This window comes from Seriola aureovittata, chromosome 11, assembly GCF_021018895.1.
Source record: "Seriola aureovittata isolate HTS-2021-v1 ecotype China chromosome 11, ASM2101889v1, whole genome shotgun sequence".
Lineage (NCBI taxonomy): Eukaryota > Metazoa > Chordata > Actinopteri > Carangiformes > Carangidae > Seriola > Seriola aureovittata.
The window spans coordinates 10817712-10837210 of NC_079374.1; the positions used below are offsets into that span (position 1 = coordinate 10817712).

General features: G+C 33.2%; 1 protein-coding gene across 1 annotated transcript in view; it reads left to right on the plus strand.

The window, feature by feature from the left end:
* Positions 1-9716, plus strand: part of srpx (sushi-repeat containing protein X-linked) — a 16627-nt gene extending 6911 nt beyond the window's left edge. The window contains exons 3-10 of the mRNA XM_056390101.1: positions 2221-2409; positions 3440-3616; positions 5035-5161; positions 5285-5406; positions 6397-6576; positions 7299-7432; positions 8745-8866; positions 8950-9716. Coding sequence (XP_056246076.1) covers positions 2221-2409; positions 3440-3616; positions 5035-5161; positions 5285-5406; positions 6397-6576; positions 7299-7432; positions 8745-8866; positions 8950-9133 — 1235 coding nt within the window. The 3' untranslated portion in view covers positions 9134-9716. The remainder of the gene's footprint in view (positions 1-2220; positions 2410-3439; positions 3617-5034; positions 5162-5284; positions 5407-6396; positions 6577-7298; positions 7433-8744; positions 8867-8949) is intronic.
* Positions 9717-19499: the final 9783 nt, after the last annotated feature.

Here is a 19499-nt window from a genome sequence, read left to right on the forward strand (position 1 = left end):
AAATTTCATATTTTTTATATTATATTTTTTCATTGTAGGGAGTGAACCAGCTTGAGACCAATCCCTCTTTGAGACTTAACCTAGTTCCTCTAGTTTAAAGTCCCAGAGAAATGGCAGTGAGAGCAACTCCATCTTCTGTAATGTGAGATATTTCAGAGTGATTTAGAGGATCTGAATAAGATCCTTCAGATTTGATTGATTGCTCAAAAGTGGCCATGGCATGGCTAACACAGAGCTCCACCCACACCTCCTTCACCAGGGAAATGTATAAGTTTGAGCACAACCATGACTCAGATACACTCACCTCTGACACTGCTGCTCTGCTAGTTAACAGTCAAATGTGAAGCTAGTTTCCCTGAATAACATTTAATTGTATTCATGTATTTATATGTCCGAGGGTTCAAGATGTGCCGTTGAAAATAATTTAATGTTTTACAGGGAGAGAAAAGAGATTTAATACAATACGGAGAGTAATAATACACAGGCACACAGGATTAAAATTAGAAGGACTGTATTTTTTTTTAATGTCCCTGTTTCTTTAAAGAGCCGTAATTTAACGGAAGGTAGTTCAGCCAGTTATGTAAAATGACACAGTTATGTCAAAGTAGCTTCCCGCTTGAAATTCGGGGTCAGTTAGACACGGAACATTATCGTCCAGGCCAAACCAAACTCTCCCCTTGTGTAAAAGCTCAAATGTAGTGTTATTTTCTCTCACTCAGTGGCTCTGGAGACTTTGCCAATGCACACACACGCATAGAGAGAGGGAGCAAGGGAGGCTTGCAGTGTAATGAATACTCATTTTTATTCCAACTGGAAATTAGCCTAAGCCTGCCCGGTGTGTATTCTCCTCTCCAAGTGTGTGCATACAGTATGTGTGTATGTGTCGGACCACAGAGCTGAGTGCTTGTCATGAGCCAGCAGGAAATAAACTGCAGATTTTGATTTCCATGTATTGGAAACGGACCTTGTGGCCCCTCAAACTTGGCATCAAACGAGGAATTGTTGCGCAAGCATTGTAGAGATGGGCAGAGGTATCCGCCGTGGGAGGAGACAAGTTGAAAGCAAACATAGTTGTCTTAAAGAATAGTTTGACATTATAGGAAATATGTTTTAGTTTTGTTTATTTGTTAAATTTGGGGATTGTGTGCTGGACTATTTCTTGGTCAGGACCAGTAACTTGTTGCAGTCTCCGTTGTTTGCTGGCTAAGTAGTAGTCCGTGACATAATACCCCATGAAATGGCAATTTGTCATTTTTACTCTTAGGGTTTTGCCTGGAGTGAACAAATGAGATACAACATGCTAATTAATGTGCTTTATAGATGGATCTTGTTTCTTATTGGCAGGACCAAATGTCAAAATATTGCAAAAAAAATTTTTTATGCTTGCCTGAGGTGGAAAAGTTGGTGTATGAACAATAACAACATGCAGCAAAGTGTATTAGAAAACACAATTACCGATAAATCATTTCATACACGAAGCTGTGTGTGTCCGCTGTGGCTTCCACTCCACTGAGGAGATGAAAAATATCAGTAGACAAAAACATTAGTGTGCAGATGTGTGCGTGAATCCGGACACTGTGACCTTCCTCGAGTTAATAGATCAACCAAACTCTGAATATTCACTCAACAGAAGTGGACACAGACATGCATCTATTCCTTTAATTAGGACTCTATTGTGCTAAAATAAAACTGATGCGTCTGTGGTTGGTCTATTCAGCATCATCATTTCAGAAAGACAAAATCTTGGAGGGATGCAGGGAAAGCTGAGAGTTCAAATCAGTAGTGTGATCACTGTCAATAGTAATAGTATAACAGCTGAACTCTCAACACAGACTTCTATCTGTGCGGAGGTTTTCTCACTCTCTCTGTGCTCCCTACACATCACCACACATCTGTCTTTTCCTCAAGTGAGACTTCCTTCTGTGCCTCATGAGACACTGTTGGATTAAGGCAAGTCGCAGATAAGGTAATCAGAAATCCACCGTATCGGTCTGAACTCAGATGATGGGCGGGTTTTCACACTTACAGTATAAGGAAGTCTGTCTTAGCTTTTATAATCTCCAGGTAAGAGATTATTGAGCTCATGTTGAATACTGATATCAACAACCTTCTCTCCCATTTTGTGCTGCTGAGTTTAAGGTCATGCTATAAAAAAAAAAGTATAATGCCTCGATGTGGTAGAGAAAAGGTCAGCGTAGTTGTCTTTCCTTCCATTTTTAGGGACCCCGTGGTGCGCGCCCATTAAGGTGAAACATGGTGACGTGAGCTGTCGCACACCCAGAGGAGAGCACTACAGGAATGTGATGGGGACCCGCTGTAAAATCCGTTGTAAGCAGGGATACGAGTCCCAGAGCTCAGAGGTGGTGTGTATGGCCAGCAAACACTGGTCCTCTAACTACGCCTGCCGAGGTGACCACGCGCACACACACACACACACACACACACACACACACACACACACACACACACACACACACACACACACACACACACACACACACACACACACACACACACACACACACACAGTAATTAATAGTAATCCTTACAACTTTGAGCATCCAGGTTTATTCTGCAGCTTCAGCCTCATGTTTTTTCACTTGTCATAGAGATTTTCCATCCAAGTCTTGCACATCGGCTTAAAACTATCTGCAGCTGATGTTTGGAGTTTTTTTTTTCTTTAATTTGCTGATGTTTATACAGCAAATTTGTAAACAATTACATGGGCCCATTACTTCTCCCAGAAGTGTGTTCTTGGCAGGTGTGAAAGCCTCTTTGGAAAGAAATGGTATTCAGAGCATGGGACAGTTGAGCTGAATTGCTCCATTGTAACTCCGAATCCTGATGGAAAATTACTGCCACTACTACAAATAGTATAACTACTACAGCTGCTCTCGAGTAAGTTCAGGTTTAAGGCTTCTTCTATCTAGACAGAGTAGGGCTGATGAGGACCAAGTTTTAATAATATGGGCCAATCAGTAAATACATTTACCAGGTTCAACTTATTGCAAATGTCTGAACAGAATGAAGAATAAAAAAAATAGTTCTCAACTCAAAAGCCAGCACTGAGTTAGGTAAAGAAATATCTCTGTGTGTGGGAGGGAGGTTTGAATGATAAACGTGTTCAGTAAATGCTACAGCTTGATTTATGTAGTTCAGTGCGATTCATCGTTTACATTACAGAGTGGTTAGTTGCTCTGAAGACGCTCTGATGCTGCGTTTCCTATGAGAAAACTCACTATGGTAAAATTTGCTCTGGTGAAATCAACAAGACAGTTTTTAGAGTGTTTTGCTAAAGGATTGTGAATGTCATAGCTGTTTGTTTGTTTGTTTGTTTGTTTGTTTGTTTGTTATCAATTTCTCTGTTTTTGTTTTTATTGGGCTATGGTGGGTGGAAGATCTAGTGTTTGGTTGTAAAGATAAAACCCTTCTCTGACAGAGATCCGCTGTGCCAAACTGGACATGCCCGTTAACGGCGGCTACAAGTGTTCGGACGGCTCCTACTTCAACTCTCGCTGCGAGTTCTTCTGCTCACCTGGATTCAGTCTGAAGGGCCAGAAGACGGCAACCTGCCAGTACAGCAAGGTGTGGAGCGCTGGTGTTCCCACCTGCGTCGGTAAGACTGTGTGTGCTGTTCTTTTGTGCAGAATTTGGTCTCCCACAGAGACCTGGAGCCTGCAGACCTCTGAGCTGCAATGGAAAAACACTGTGGAGACTGGTTTAATTACTTGCTTAAGGCACAATGTCAGCTACAGACTACTATATAAAAGTCTACAGCAATGACTATTCTTCATAATATAAAAGTTATATTATTGATGTTTGGAAAAAACAGGCCTCTGGACATGGACATATACATATACATAGACACACATACACAAACACATACTCTCAACACCAAATAATGACAAATGCTTTTCGCTTCTTCGCAGCCTGAGTCTGAGGCTGAAAATGACTACTTTTTTTGTGAGAGGCTTAGCTCTACTTAGGTGATCATATAAATGGCTGTGTAGTCTTGCGACCTTGTGAACAGTAGATAATCACAGCACACACACTCAGCTCACAGAAACAGCCAGCATGTTCTCACCAGTGTTGTTTGTGAACGTCTGTCTGTAAGGACACTGGTGCGACTCATTTTCCTTAGAGCAATGATGCAGTCTTTTTTGTTGTCACCTCAAAACGTGCTTTAATTATTGAATCCAATACTTTTCACACCAACCTGTCTCTCAGCGTCTCTGTTTGTCTTTATGATTCGACTCTGACGACTATGATTCTAGATGTCCAGTGTTTGTTGGTAAATGGTGCTTCAGGTGATAGCTACTAGATGTTGAACAGCTTAGATGTGGTGGTTGCTTTCTTTTTTTTACTGTTCACTAAACCCCTCCCCCTTAGTTTTTCCCCCTTTTCTTTATAGTTAGTAGTATTATTATTATTAGGACTTACTAACTAACCAAGAATGAGCTGTTTCTTCTACATTAACTGCTGAGGATGCTGACTTTTTGCGTAACCACCAAGACTCTTACAGGGTTCTCACTATAAAATGAATGGTGGAAAATATAAAATAGTCAGTGGGAGACAACATTTTCAACACTGGGAGCTAATGCTGCGTGCATGTAGCACCTCTAGCTAATAAAGTCTGCTAGCCACAACTGTCATTTTAACTGTCAAAATAAATGAGCAGCCTTCTCTTGTCTACCTCTGGATTAATTTAAAGGATCAAAAATTAGCACAACTTTAAGTGTTTAATCTTCTCCCATTATAATAGAAAACTGTAAACGCTGAGTGAAAAAGCTTGACAGGCGTAGCAACAGTGAGGAGAAGGGAGGATTAACCAACAGTCATTTGGGAGTTACACTTTCCGCTCTGTCCAAATTTCCTATTTTCCATCTGTTGTCCATGTAATAAGACAGAATGTACATTTAAATGTGGAGCATGTGATTTGATTTTGAGATTTGTTTTCTCATTTGTTCCTTTACTGAAGTTTTTATACATATTTTCTCTCTCTCTCTCTCTCTCTCTCTCTCTCCCTCTCTGTAGATATTGATCCCCCTAAAATCAAGTGCCCTAATCTGAAGGACAAATGGGCAGAACCAGGAAAACTGACAGCGAGGGTAACTTGGGACACACCAGAGGGTGTCGACACTGCAGATGGCATCCTTACAGAGTCAGTCTCATCTCCTCCACATCTTTTTAAGCTTTTTCTTACATTTTGCTTCAGTGCACTCACTTCAATTTGTTATTCAGGGAGATCACATTGAAAGATTAAAGCTGAATCTGTCTTTTGCAGTGTTATCCTGAAAGGGAAACCTTCAAAATCAAACTTCCCCGAGGGGCTCCATAAGATGTCCTACACTGTGTTTGACCGCGCTGGGAACAAAGGATCCTGCCGCTTCACTGTCAGAGTGCGAGGTGAGTAAGAGACAGAAGCTCTTTGATAATCTGTGTGGAGCAGGGTCTCGGTAACACTTTTTTCTGTGTTCAATTGTTACACTTATAATTATATCATATTCATTTCTAGTATAATGTACATAATGACTTTCATGCAAAATATGGATCTTTTCTTTTACGGAAACACCTACACTTTCCCTATAATTAGTACCAAATTACATAGATCTTTGTGGGACATTTACTAAGAAATTAAATGGAAATAAAACAGTGCTACATTTTCTGGTCTTCACTGATATACAAAACTTTTTTGTTGCAAGGAGGTCAGAGGTTAATCTCTGGAGCTGACAGAAGCTGCTCCTTTGGCTCACAGAGACAAAATCTAACGGTGTGATTAATGGTCTTTCGTCAGCTTGTTGAGTTAGAAATTAGAAAAAAAAAAAAGTTGAAAGTACAATTTATCACAAAAATGAATTGGATAACTGTCCATGAGTGAAGTAGGTTAATGGAAAATGTCTCCATATAACTCTAACTATTTAGTACATTTAGTCGATTTATGTCAGGCCTTCTTTCATCCTGCAGGTTTTTTCCTTGTGATATATTCACCAGGCTTTAATGAACACCTGAACCAAATACCTGTTTAACACAAAGTGATAATGTGATACTCCCTGACTTAACAAGACAGGACAAGGACAACGGCTGCATCTGTGAGAGCCTTTGGAATGAGGCAGGCCATGTAAGCCAATTATGACTAATCCTATTCAATTTATTCAATCTAGTCATACAAACTTCAAAGGATCCAGCCTCTGAATTAAGACACTCTCTGATTAAGAAATTTGAATCTCATTCTTACGGTTGAAGTGTAATAAAGACAAAAACAATTCATTAATTCCAACTAAATTCCCTCCATGTGTAGGCTATGTTGATGTCAATCCTTCTGTCTCCTTTCTTTCAATGCAACCTTGTTGCTTCCCATATTTCCTGACACTGTGTGTCGCATGTGTCTCTGTTTAGTGCGCCGCTGCAGCTCACTGTTTCCCCCAGACAATGGCTATATGAAGTGTGACAGTGATGGAGACAACTATGGTGCCAATTGTGAGTTCAAGTGCACCGGCGGCTACGAGCTACAGGGCAGCGCTGCCAGAGTGTGTCAGTACGGACTCACCTGGTCTGGCACAGATACAACCTGTACACGTACGTACTGCATGCAGATTAACACACGCATACACGCAAACACACACACAAACAAAACAAGCTGTCTATTTTTTTTCTCAGAACAATTTGCAAAATGAATGTACAAATGCAGAGACAGGAATAAATTCAGTTAAAACAGAAACAAACAAAAGAAAAAGAAAAAGTTTAAAAAGTAAAAGAAGGAAAAGTTAATAAAAAAAAAAAGACATATGAGGTGAAGTTGATAATAACAGTAGAGGACTCAACACTACCATTAATTCTTCAGTTTTAAGGGCCGAAGACATAACTTTGGGCTACTTAGACTCCCAGTTATTTTTAATTTGGAAGCAGCTACTGTCTTTTTCTACAGTAGCAATAAACAGAACAATAGTATATAAACTTTGCCTACCTGTGCTAAACTGGTTCCCTGTGAGGAGCTCATTGGAGGTGAAAATGGCCCCCTCTGCTATCCATCGATTGGAAAAATCAATACTGGACGCCCCTCTATTGAATGTCTGTATCTGTGAGACAGGAAAAAGTAGTTGATGGGAGCGACTGTGTTGCAGCGTTTGTGCAGAAGACCATGAGCAATTAATACTCAATTGTGCATGTTCAGCTCATTGTTGAATACACTACAAAGGGTGCATGAATTTCTTGATTTCATCTGCATTGTGTTGTAATAAATAGTCTGCTCTTGCACTGTGTGTCATTGTCACTTAATTGTACATTCAATGTCATCGCAGCCATGAACATCAATGTGGGAGTGCGGACGGCTGCTGCACTGCTGGACCAATTCTATGAGAAGCGACGGCTTCTCATTATCTCGGCGCCGACGGCTGCCAATCATAATTATCGCTTCCAGATGACTAACTTACAGGTGAGGCATGACGCACAGAGGCAGTATGGGTTGTATGTGCGGTGACTGAGATGGGAGGCAAGAGCAGGAGTGAAGAAGCGATAGAAGTCAATACTGCAGGGATTTGTGTCCTCTCTTATGCTGCTCACAAAGGGGACGACAATGTGTTTGGTTTTTCTTTCTTGCTCAGCTGCCTAAGTAGGACAAAGCATAGTGATAAATAAATAGGGGGGAGGGCGTCTCATTGCACAGAAAATGTCAAAGCAATGAAGAAATGATACTGACACTGGCTCTGATAAGGCTGCTCTGGAGCTGAATGTTCCCGTCGTCAGTAACCATTCAGTCAGAACTGTCTTTAAATGTCTGATGTTTCAGAGCGACTGGGTTATCAGCTGAAAGACAAACCAGCGTTAAAAGACAGTCAGTTTGTGAATAGCTTGAAAGATCTGTCAGGTAGTTTGGTTATCTGCAGTTGTTTGTGATATCTCTTGTCACTATTTTGACAATTTGACTATTTTTCAATTTTCAAGCAAAAATGTCAAATATTCTCTGGTTCTTGCTTCTCAAAAATGAGGACTTGCTACTTTTCTCTGCTTTATATCAGTGTAATTGAACAACTTTGGATGCTGGACTGTTGGTCAGACAAAAGCCTTTCCCCCCTTTGGCTCTGGGAAATTAGGATTATTTTACAAAATTTCATTCTAAAAATGTCCTCAAAATAACAATGGAGAAACTACCTCTGCAGATTTTTCAATATACATTCATACATTAGTGTTTATTACATCAACATTTAATTAACTACAGCTGATATAAGGACATTTAAGTGTTGATTAATATACATATTTGTCAGCTAATACTTTCCTCAATGAAGACTATGTATTACTTAATTTTCTATCTATCTATCTATCTATCTATCTATCTATCTATCTATCTATCTATCTATCTATCTATCTATCTATCTATCTAGCTATCTAGCTATCTAGCTATCTAGCTATCTATCTATCTATCTAGGTGTCGGTATAAATCAGTGTGTCATATTTTATTTTTGAGGAAAATAAACGCAATGCTTTTAGCAACCTGTAATCACACTCAAGGTCAGACATCCAAGTGAAGTAACAATGAGCGAACACATTTTTGAGTTGAGGGGGACTTTAATTAATCATGACAGTAATCATTAGTTGCAGCCCAAGTTCTGTCTATTATATCTTTGGTTCAGCATTATCCTCTGTACTATGAGCTGTGCTCAGTTTTGTTTTGCCTGCACAGGAATCGATACCAAAGCTATAGAACTCATACATCAGTCTGTCTCTGTCTGTCTCTCTTGTGGGAACAGCACGCTCAGTGTGGACTGGACCTGAGGCATGTGACAGTAATTGAGCTGGTTGGGACTTACCCTGCACAGATTGGACGAATTCGACACAGGCTGCTCCCCCCAGGACTGGCCCTGCAGCTCAGGTACACACACACACACATATACATGTGCGCACACATACACACACACTTTCCACAGCTGCTTACTGAGCTGATGTGTTTCCTAGGTTACTGCTCCAGATCCCACAAAGGTCTTTCCAAATGGTGCTGGTAGACAAGCAGGGCATGGACAAGCAGCGCTACCCGTTCCCGATCACAGCCGCCGAATTATTCACCACCATAGACACTTTCCCTCCCCGCAAGGACGAGATGTTGCTACAGCAGGAGGCGGGTCAGACCTGTCAATCATAAAACACCCTGGCCTTCAGCGCACTTCTAATGGACTGTCGACCATCTTCGATCCTTTTCCTCCTCAGTCACAGCAGACAGGACCTGCTCTGATCTTCTATTTCTATCCACATGTCACACACTCCTACCTGAACTCATTCAATCCTGTATCCTGAAGGTGTGAGTGTGACTGTGTGTCTGTGTGTGTGTGTGAATGCATGTAAAGTGTGTGTGCCATCAAAAGTTTGGATATCAGTCATGGTGCTGATCTGAAGCAGGGGGATTTATAGAAAGAGGTTACTAAATGGAATGGGTCATACAGTTACAATCATATTGATTCCTGAGTCTTGTCTTTCTGTACATGTTTTATTATTATTATTATTATTATTATTAATATTTTCAAATCAGAAATATGTTTTACTATTTTGTACAAAAAGTCTTTTTACTGTATGAACTGGAAAACTTTTCACCTGTCTAATATTTATGTCTTATTTCTCTAATAATGATGTACTCTGACACTCTATGGAAAACTGTGTGTGTTATGTACAGTGCATCTGTGCATCTACGTCAGAAATTACAAGACACTGATTAAATATGTCTTCACAGACGATGTGATCTTCATTGTGTCAGTGTGAATGCAAGAGGCTAATATGTAGGCTATCTAAAGTGTAGCCTATATGTAAAAACATTACATAGGAAACCTGTTAGAAATTGGAACAATATCATATATTGAGATACATGTCCTGCTAATAGAAACATGTATTTTAGTATGTCTTTTTATATTATAGACTTACTATATGTTACATGAATACAAGCCTGTCAGTATATGTTCATATTATATGTGTAAATATAAAAGATTGACATATATATTTAAATTTAATAAGAAATTATTAAGAAAATCATATACAAATAAATAGAATTTTAAAACTATGTTGTTTTAATAAAGTTGCACTTTACTATGAGTATTTCATTTGCGTTATGAACTGACCTTTATATATCCAGAGGATGTATATATGTCATAATAATATATCCTCTTATAGGTGACACATATGGTAACATTTCTCTTGATATGGGGACATATCAAGAGAAATGACACAAATCATATACATAAATGTCGCCAATTAACCTAATGTGCAAGTCTTTGGCCTGCAGGAAGAAGCCACACTGGCACAGGGAGAACATGCAAACTCCACACAGAAAAGGCTAGAGGTTTGAACCAAGACCCTTCTCACTGTGGGCCGAAAATTCTAACCAATGGATCCCTGTGCTGCTTCTCAAATACATCACAGTATAGTGAAGCATAAAAACATTAAAGTATATTAAGGCATAAAAAGTCATAGTAAGTCTTAAGAATAGTATATAGTCATACTATAGGTCATAAGTCATAAAAATGTCACAGTATAGTAAGGCATAAAAACGTCAAAAAGTATCATACTATAGTATGGTTTAAAAAGGTAAAAAAAATATCATAGTATACTAAGGCAAAAAATCTTTATGATATATTATGGCATAAAAACTTTTTAAAAAGTCATAGTATGGTAAGGCATAAGAGTGTCAAAAACCATCATAGTATAGTGAAGTATAAAAAGGTTAAAAAAATGTCATAGTATTGTAAGGCATTAAAAGATCAAAAACATCATAGCATAATAAGGAATAAGAAGGTAAAAAAAAAACGTCATAGTATAGTAAAGGATAAAATTTCAAAGTGTAGTAAGACATAAATACGTCAAAAAATGTCATAGTACAGTAAGGCAAAAAAACATTAAAAAAAGTTTAAGTATAGTAAGGCAAAAAAACATCAAAAAGCGTCATAGTATAGTAAGGCATAAAAAGGTCTGAAAATGTCACAGTATAGTAAGGCATAAAGTCGTTAATATACAATAAGGCATGAAAACGTCAAAAAATATCATAGAATATTAAGGTATAAAAAGTCAAAAAAAGTTATAGTATAGTAGGGCATAAAAACGTCTGAAAATGTCATAGTATTGTAAGGCATAAAACTGTTAATTTACAATAAGCCATGAAAATGTCAAAAAACTTTATAGGGCGAAAAAAAACCAAAAAACGTCATAGTATAGTAAGGCATAAAATTGTTAATATACAATAAGGCATAAAAATTTTTAAAAAACGGCATAGTATAGTAAGGCAAAAAAAGTAAAAAAAAAGTCATACTATAATAAGGCATGAAAACATCAAAAAATGTCATGTTATAGTTAGGCATAAAAACGTCTGAAAATGTCATAGTATAGTAAGGCAAAAAAAAAGTCAAAAAAAGTTATAGTATAGTAAGGCATAAAATTGTTAATATACAATTAGGCATGAAAACATCAAAAAATGTCATAGTATAGTAAGGCATAAAATTGTTAATATACAATAAGGCATGATAACATCAAAAAATGTCATAGTATAGTAAGGCATGAAAACGTCAAAAAATGTCATAGTATAGTAAGGAATAAAATCATTAATAAACAATAAGGTATAAAAACGTCAAAAAACATCATAGTATAGTAAGGTGAAAAATCCCCAAAAAACATCATAGTATAGTAAGGAATAAAATCATTAATCTACAATAAGGCATAAAAACGTAAAAAAACGTCATAGTATAGTAAGGCATAAAAAAGTCTGAAAATGTCATAGTTTAATAAGGCATAAAACTATTAATTTACAATAAGGCATGAAAATGTCAAAAATCGTCATAGTATAGTAAGGCGAAAAAACCCTAAAAAACGTCATAGTATAATAAGGCAAAAAAAAAGGCAAAAAACGTCATAGTATAGTAAGGCATCCAATTGTTAATATACAATAAGGCATGAAAACATCAAAAAATGTCATAGTATAGTAAGACAAAAAAAGTCAAAAATTGTCATAGTATAGTAAGACAAAAAAAGTCAAAAAACGTCATACTATAGTAAGGCATGAAAACCTCAAAAAATGTCATAGTATAGTAAAGAATAAAATCATTAATATACAATAAGGTATAAAAACGTCAAAAAACATCTTAGTATAGTAAGGTGAAAAATCCCCAAAAAACGTCATAGTATAGTAAGGCATAAAATTGTTAATATACAATAAGGCATAAAAATTAAAAAAAACGGCATAGTATAGTAAGGCAAAAAAAGTAAAAAAAAAGTCATACTATAATAAGGCATGAAAACATCAAAAAATTTCATATTATAGTTAGGCATAAAAACGTCTGAAAATGTCATAGTATAGTAAGGCAAAAAAACGTGAAAAAACGTCATAGTATAGTATGACAAAAAAAGTCAAAAAATGTCATAGTATAGTAAGGAATAAAATCATTAATATAAAATAAGGCATAAAAACATCAAAAAACGTGATAGTATAGTAAGGCGAAAAAACCCCAAAAACATCATAGTAAAGTAAGGCAAAAAAAAGACAAAAAACGTCATAGTATAGTAAGGCATAAAAAAGTCTGAAAATGGCATAGTTTAATAAGGCATAAAACTATTAATTTACAATCAGGCATGAAAATGTCAAAAAACGTCATAGTATAGTAAGGCGAAAAAAGCCCTAAAAAACGTCATAGTATAGTAAGACAAAAAAAAAGTCAAAAAAAGTCATAGTATAGTAAGGCATAAAATTGTTAATATACAATAAGGCATGATAACATCAAAAAATGTCATAGTATAGTAAGACAAAAAAAGTCAAAAATTGTCATAGTATAGTAAGGCATAAAATTGTTAATATACAATAAGGCATGATAACATCAAAAAATGTCATAGTATAGTAAGGCATGAAAACGTCAAAAAATGTCATAGTATAGTAAGGAATAAAATCATTAATAAACAATAAGGTATAAAAACGTCAAAAAACATCATAGTATAGTAAGGTGAAAAATCCCCAAAAAACATCATAGTATAGTAAGGCAAAAAAAAGTAAAAAAAACGTTATAGTATAGTAAGGCATAAAATTGTTAATATAAAATAAGGCATAAAAACGTTAAAAAAACGGCATAGTATATTGAGGTATAAAAAGGGCAAAAAAAGTTATAGTGTAGTAAGGCATAAAATCGTTAATTTACAATAAGGCATAAAAACGTCAAAAAAAGTCATAGTATTGTAAGGCATAAAAACGTCAGAAAATGTCATAGTATAGTAAGGCATAAAATCGTTACTTTAAATTAAGACAATAAAATTCAAAACATGTCATAGTACATTAAGGCATGAAAACATCAAAAAAATGTCATAGTATAGTAAGACAAAAAAAGGTCAAAAAATGTCATAGTATAGTAAGACAAAAAAATGTGAAAAAACGTCATAGTATAGTAAGACAAAAAAAGTCAAAAATTTTTAATATACAATAAGGCATAAAAACGTAAAAAAAAATGGTACAGTATATTAAGGTATAAAAAGGGCAAAAAATGTCATAGAATAGCAAGGCATAAAAACGTCAGAAAATGTCATAGTATAGTAAGGCATAAAATCGTTACTTTACATTAAGACAAAAAAAGTCAAAAAATATCATAGTACATTAAGGCATAAAAACCTAAAAAAATGTCATAGTATAGTAAGGAATAAAATCATTAATATACAATAGGGTATAAAAACATCAAAAAACATCATAGTATAGTAAGGCGAAAAATCCCCAAAAAACATCATAGTATAGTAAGGCAAAAAAAAGTTAAAAAAACCTTATAGTGTAGTAAGGCATAAAATTGTTAATATACAATAAGGCTTAAAAACGTTTAAAAAACGGCATATTATATTGAGGTATAAAAAGGGCAAAAAAAGTTATAGTGTAGTAAGGCATAAAATCGTTAATTTACAATAAGGCATAAAAACGTCAAAAAAAGTCATAGTATAGTAAGACAATAAAATTCAAAACATGTCATAGTATATTAAGGCATGAAAACATCAAAAAAATGTCATAGTATAGTAAGACAAAAAAAGGTCAAAAAATGTCATAGTATAGTAAGGCATGAAAACGTCAAAAAATGTCATAGTATAGTAAGGCATAAAAAGGTCAAAAAAGTTATAGTTTAGTAAGGAATAAAATCATTAATATAAAATAAAGACATAACAAATAACGTCATAGTATAGTAAGGCATAAAAAAGTCTGAAAATGTCATAGTTTAATAAGGCATAAAACTATTAATTTACAATAAGGCATGAAAATGTCAAAAATCGTCATAGTATAGTAAGGCGAAAAACCCCTAAAAAACGTCATAGTATAGTAAGGCAGAGAAAAGGTCAAAAAACGTCATAGTATAGTAAGCCAAAAAAAATCAAAAAATGTCATAGTATAGTAAGCCAAAAAAAGTCAGAAAACGTCATACTATAGTAAGGCATGAAAACGTCAAAAAATGTCATAGTATAGTAAGGAATAAAATCATTAATATAAAATAAGGCATAAAAACATCAAAAAACATCATAGTATATAGTAAGGCGAAAAAACTCCAAAAAACATCATAGTATAGTAAGGCAAAAAAAATGTCAAAAAACGTCATAGTATAGTAAGGCATAAAAAAGTCTGAAAATGTCATAGTATAGTAAGGCAAAAAAAAAGGCAATAAACGTCATAATATAGTAAGGCATAAAATTGTTAATATACAATAAGGCATAAAAAGGTCAAAAAAACGGCCTAGTATATTAAGGTATAAAAAGGACAAAAAATGTCATAGTGTAGTAAGGCATTAAATCGTTAATTTACAATAAGGCATAAAAACGTCAAAAAAAGTCATAGTATAGTAAGACAATAAAATTCAAAACATGTCATAGTATATTAAGGCATGAAAACATCAAAAAAATGTCATAGTATAGTAAGACAAAAAAAGGTCAAAAAATGTCATAGTATAGTAAGGCATGAAAACGTCAAAAAATGTCATAGTATAGTAAGGCATAAAAAGGTCAAAAAAGTTATAGTTTAGTAAGGAATAAAATCATTAATATAAAATAAAGACATAACAAATAACGTCATAGTATAGTAAGGCATAAAAAAGTCTGAAAATGTCATAGTTTAATAAGGCATAAAACTATTAATTTACAATAAGGCATGAAAATGTCAAAAATCGTCATAGTATAGTAAGGCGAAAAAAGCCCTAAAAAACGTCATAGTATAGTAAGACAAAAAAAAAGTCAAAAAAAGTCATAGTATAGTAAGGCATAAAATTGTTAATATACAATAAGGCATGATAACATCAAAAAATGTCATAGTATAGTAAGACGAAAAAACCCTAAAAAACGTCATAGTATAGTAAGGCAAAAAAAAAGTCAAAAAAAGTCATAGTATAGTAAGGCATAAAAAAGTCTGAAAAAGGCATAGTTTAATAAGGAATAAAATCATTAATATACAATAAGGTATAACAACGTCAAAAAACATCATAGTATAGTAAGGTGAAAAATCCCCAAAAAACATCATAGTATAGTAAGGCAAAAAAAAGTAAAAAAAACGTCATAGTATAGTAAGGCATAAAATTGTTAATATACAATAAGGCATAAAAACGTTAAAAAAACGGCATAGTATATTGAGGTATAAAAAGGGCAAAAAAAGTTATAGTGTAGTAAGGCATAAAATCGTTAATTTACAATAACGCATAAAAACTTCAGAAAATGTCATAGTATAGTAAGGCATAAAATCGTTACTTCAGAAAATGTCATAGTATAGTAAGGCATAAAATCGTTACTTTACATTAAGACAATAAAATTCAAAACATGTCATAGTACATTAAGGCATGAAAACATCAAAAAAATGTCATAGTATAGTAAGACAAAAAAAGGTCAAAAAATGTCATAGTATAGTAAGACAAAAAAATGTGAAAAAACGTCATAGTATAGTAAGACAAAAAAAGTCAAAAAATTTTTAATATACAATAAGGCATAAAAAACGTAAAAAAAAATGGTACAGTATATTAAGGTATAAAAAGGGCAAAAAATGTCATAGAATAGCAAGGCATAAAAACTTCAGAAAATGTCATAGTATAGTAAGGCATAAAATCGTTACTTTACATTAAGACAATAAAATTCAAAACATGTCATAGTACATTAAGGCATGAAAACCCTAAAAAACGTCATAGTATAGTAAGACAAAAAAAGTCAAAAAATGTCATAGTATAGTAAGCCAAAAAAAGTCAGAAAACATCATACTATAGTAAGGCATGAAAACGTCAAAAAATGTCATCTTATAGTAAGGAATAAAATCACTAATATACAATAAGGCATAAAAACGTCAAAAAACATCATAGTATAGTAAGGCAAAAAAAAGTAAAAAAAAGGTCATAGTATAGTAAGGCATAAAATCATTAATTTACAATAAGGCATAAAAACGTCAAAAAAAGTCATAGTATAGTAAGGAATAAAATCATTAATAAACAATAAGGCATGAAAATGTCAAAAATCGTCATAGTATAGTAAGGCATAAAATCATTAATTTACAATAAGGCATAAAAAGGTCAAAAAAGTTATAGTTTAGTAAGGCATAAAATCGTTAATTTACAATAAGGCATAAAAACGTCAAAAAACGTCATAGTATAGTAAGGCGAAAAAACGCCAAAAACATCATAGTATAGCAAGGCAAGAAAAGTCAAAAAACGTCATAGTATAGTAAGGCATAAAAAAGTCTGAAAATGTCATAGTTTAATAAGGCATAAAACTATTAATTTAAAATAAGGCGAGAAACCCCTAAAAAACGTCATAGTATAGTAAGGCTAGAAACCCCTAAAAAACGTCATAGTATAGTAAGCCAAAAAAAGTCAGAAAACATCATACTATAGTAAGGCATGAAAACGTCAAAAAATGTCATCTTATAGTAAGGAATAAAATCACTAATATACAATAAGGCATAAAAACGTCAAAAAACATCATAGTATAGTAAGGCAAAAAAAGTAAAAAAAAGGTCATAGTATAGTAAGGCATAAAATCATTAATTTACAATAAGGCATAAAAACGTCAAAAAAAGTCATAGTATAGTAAGGCATAAAAACAATTGAAAATGTCATAGTATAGTAAGGCATAAAATCGTTACTTTACATTAAGACAAAAAAAGTCAAAAAATGTCATAGTATAGTAAGGAATAAAATCATTAATATAAAATAAGGCATAAAAATGTCAAAAAACATCATAGTATATAGTAAGGCGAAAAAACCCCAAAAAACATCATAGTATAGTAAGGCAAAAAAAAAGTCAAAAAACGTCATAGTATAGTAAGGCATAAAAAAGTCTGAAAATGTCATAGTTTAATAAGGCATAAAATTGTTAATATACAATAAGCCATGAAAATGTCAAAAAACGTTATAGTATAGTAGGGCGAAAATACCCAAAAAACATCATAGTATAGTAAGGCATAAAATTGTTAATATACAATAAAGCATAAAAATTTTTAAAAAACGGCATAGTATAGTAAGGCATAAAAAGGGCAAAAAAAGTTATAGTGTAGTAAGGCATAAAATCGTTAATCTACAATGAGGCATGAAAACGTCAAAAAATGTCATAGTATAGTAAGGCATAAAAACGTCAAAAAATGTCATAGTATATGAGGTGAAAAAACCCCAAAAAACATCATAGTATAGTAAGGCAAAAAAAAAGTCAAAAAACGTCATAGTATAGTAAGGCAAAAAAAAGTCAAAAAACGTCATAGTATAGTAAGGCATAAAAAAGTCTGAAAATGTCATAGTTTAATAAGGCATAAAACTGTTAACTTACAATAAGCCATGAAAATGTAAAAAAAATGTTATAGTATAGTAAGGCGAAAAAACGTCATAGTATAGTAAGGCAAAAAAAAGTCAAAAAATGTCATAGTATAGTAAGGAATAAAATTGTTAATATACAATAAGGCATAAAAACGTTAAAAACCGGCATAGTATATTAAGGCATAAAAAGGTAAAAAAAAGTTATAGTGTAGTAAGGCATAAAATTGTTAATTTACAATAAGGCATAAAAACGTTAAAAAATGTCATAGTATAGTAAGGAATAAAATCATTAATATACAATAAGGCATAAAAACGTCAAAAAACATCATAGTATAGTAAGGCATAAAAAAGTCTGAAAATGTCATAGTTTAATAAGGCATGCAAACGTCTAAAAAAGTCATAGTATAGTGAGGCAAAAAAACCTCAAAAAACGTTATAGTATAGTTAGGCATAAAATTTTTTGAAAATGTAATAGTATAGTAAAACATAAAATCATAAATATATAATAAGGCATAAAAATGTCAAAAAAGGTCATAGAGTATTGGTGTATAAAAAGGTAAAAAAACGATATAGTATAGTAAGGCATGAAAACGTCAAAAAAAGTCATAGTATAGTAAGGCATAAAAACGTCTGAAAATGTCATAGTATAGTAAGGCATGAAAATGTCAAAAAATGTCTTAGTATAGTAAGGAATAAAATCATTAATATAAAATAAGGCATAAAAACATCAAAAAACGTGATAGTATAGTAAGGCGAAAAAACCCAAAAAACATCATAGTAAAGTAAGGCATAAAAAGGGCAAAAAAAAAGTCAAAAAACGTCATAGTATAGTAAGGCATAAAAAAGTCTGAAAATGGCATAGTTTAATAAGACATAAAACTATTAATTTACAATAAGGCATGAAAATGTCAAAAAACGTCATAGTATAGTAAGACGAAAAAACCCTAAAAAACGTCATAGTATAGTAAGGCAAAAAAAAAGTCAAAAAAAGTCATAGTATAGTAAGGCATAAAATTGTTAATATACAATAAGGCATGATAACATCAAAAAATATCATAGTATAGTAAGGCAAAAAAAGTAAAAAAAATGACAGTATAGTAAGACAAAAACGTCAAAAAATGTTATAGTATAATAAGGAATAAAATCATTAATAAACAATAAGGTATTAAAAACGTCAAAAAACATCATAGTATAGTAAGGTGAAAAATCCCCAAAAAACATCATAGTATAGTAAGGCAAAAAAAAGTAAAAAAAACGTTATAGTATAGTAAGGCATAAAATTGTTAATATAAAATAAGGCATAAAAACGTTAAAAAAACGGCATAGTATATTGAGGTATAAAAAGGGCAAAAAAAGTTATAGTGTAGTAAGGCATAAAATCGTTAATTTACAATAAGGCATAAAAACGTCAAAAAAGGTCATAGAGTATTGGTGTATAAAAAGATAAAAAAACGATATAGTATAGTAAGGCATGAAAACGTCAAAAAAAGTCATAGTATAGTAAGGCATAAAAACGTCTGAAAATGTCATAGTATAGTAAGGCATAAAATCGTTACTTTACATTAAGGCATGAAAACATAAAAAAAATGTCATAGTATAATAAGACAAAAAAAGTAAAAAAAAGTCATACTATAGTAAGGCATGAAAACATCAAAAAAATTTCATATAATAGAAAGGCATAAAAAAGTCTGAAAATGTCATAGTATATGATGTGAAAAAACCCCAAAAAACATCATAGTATAGTAA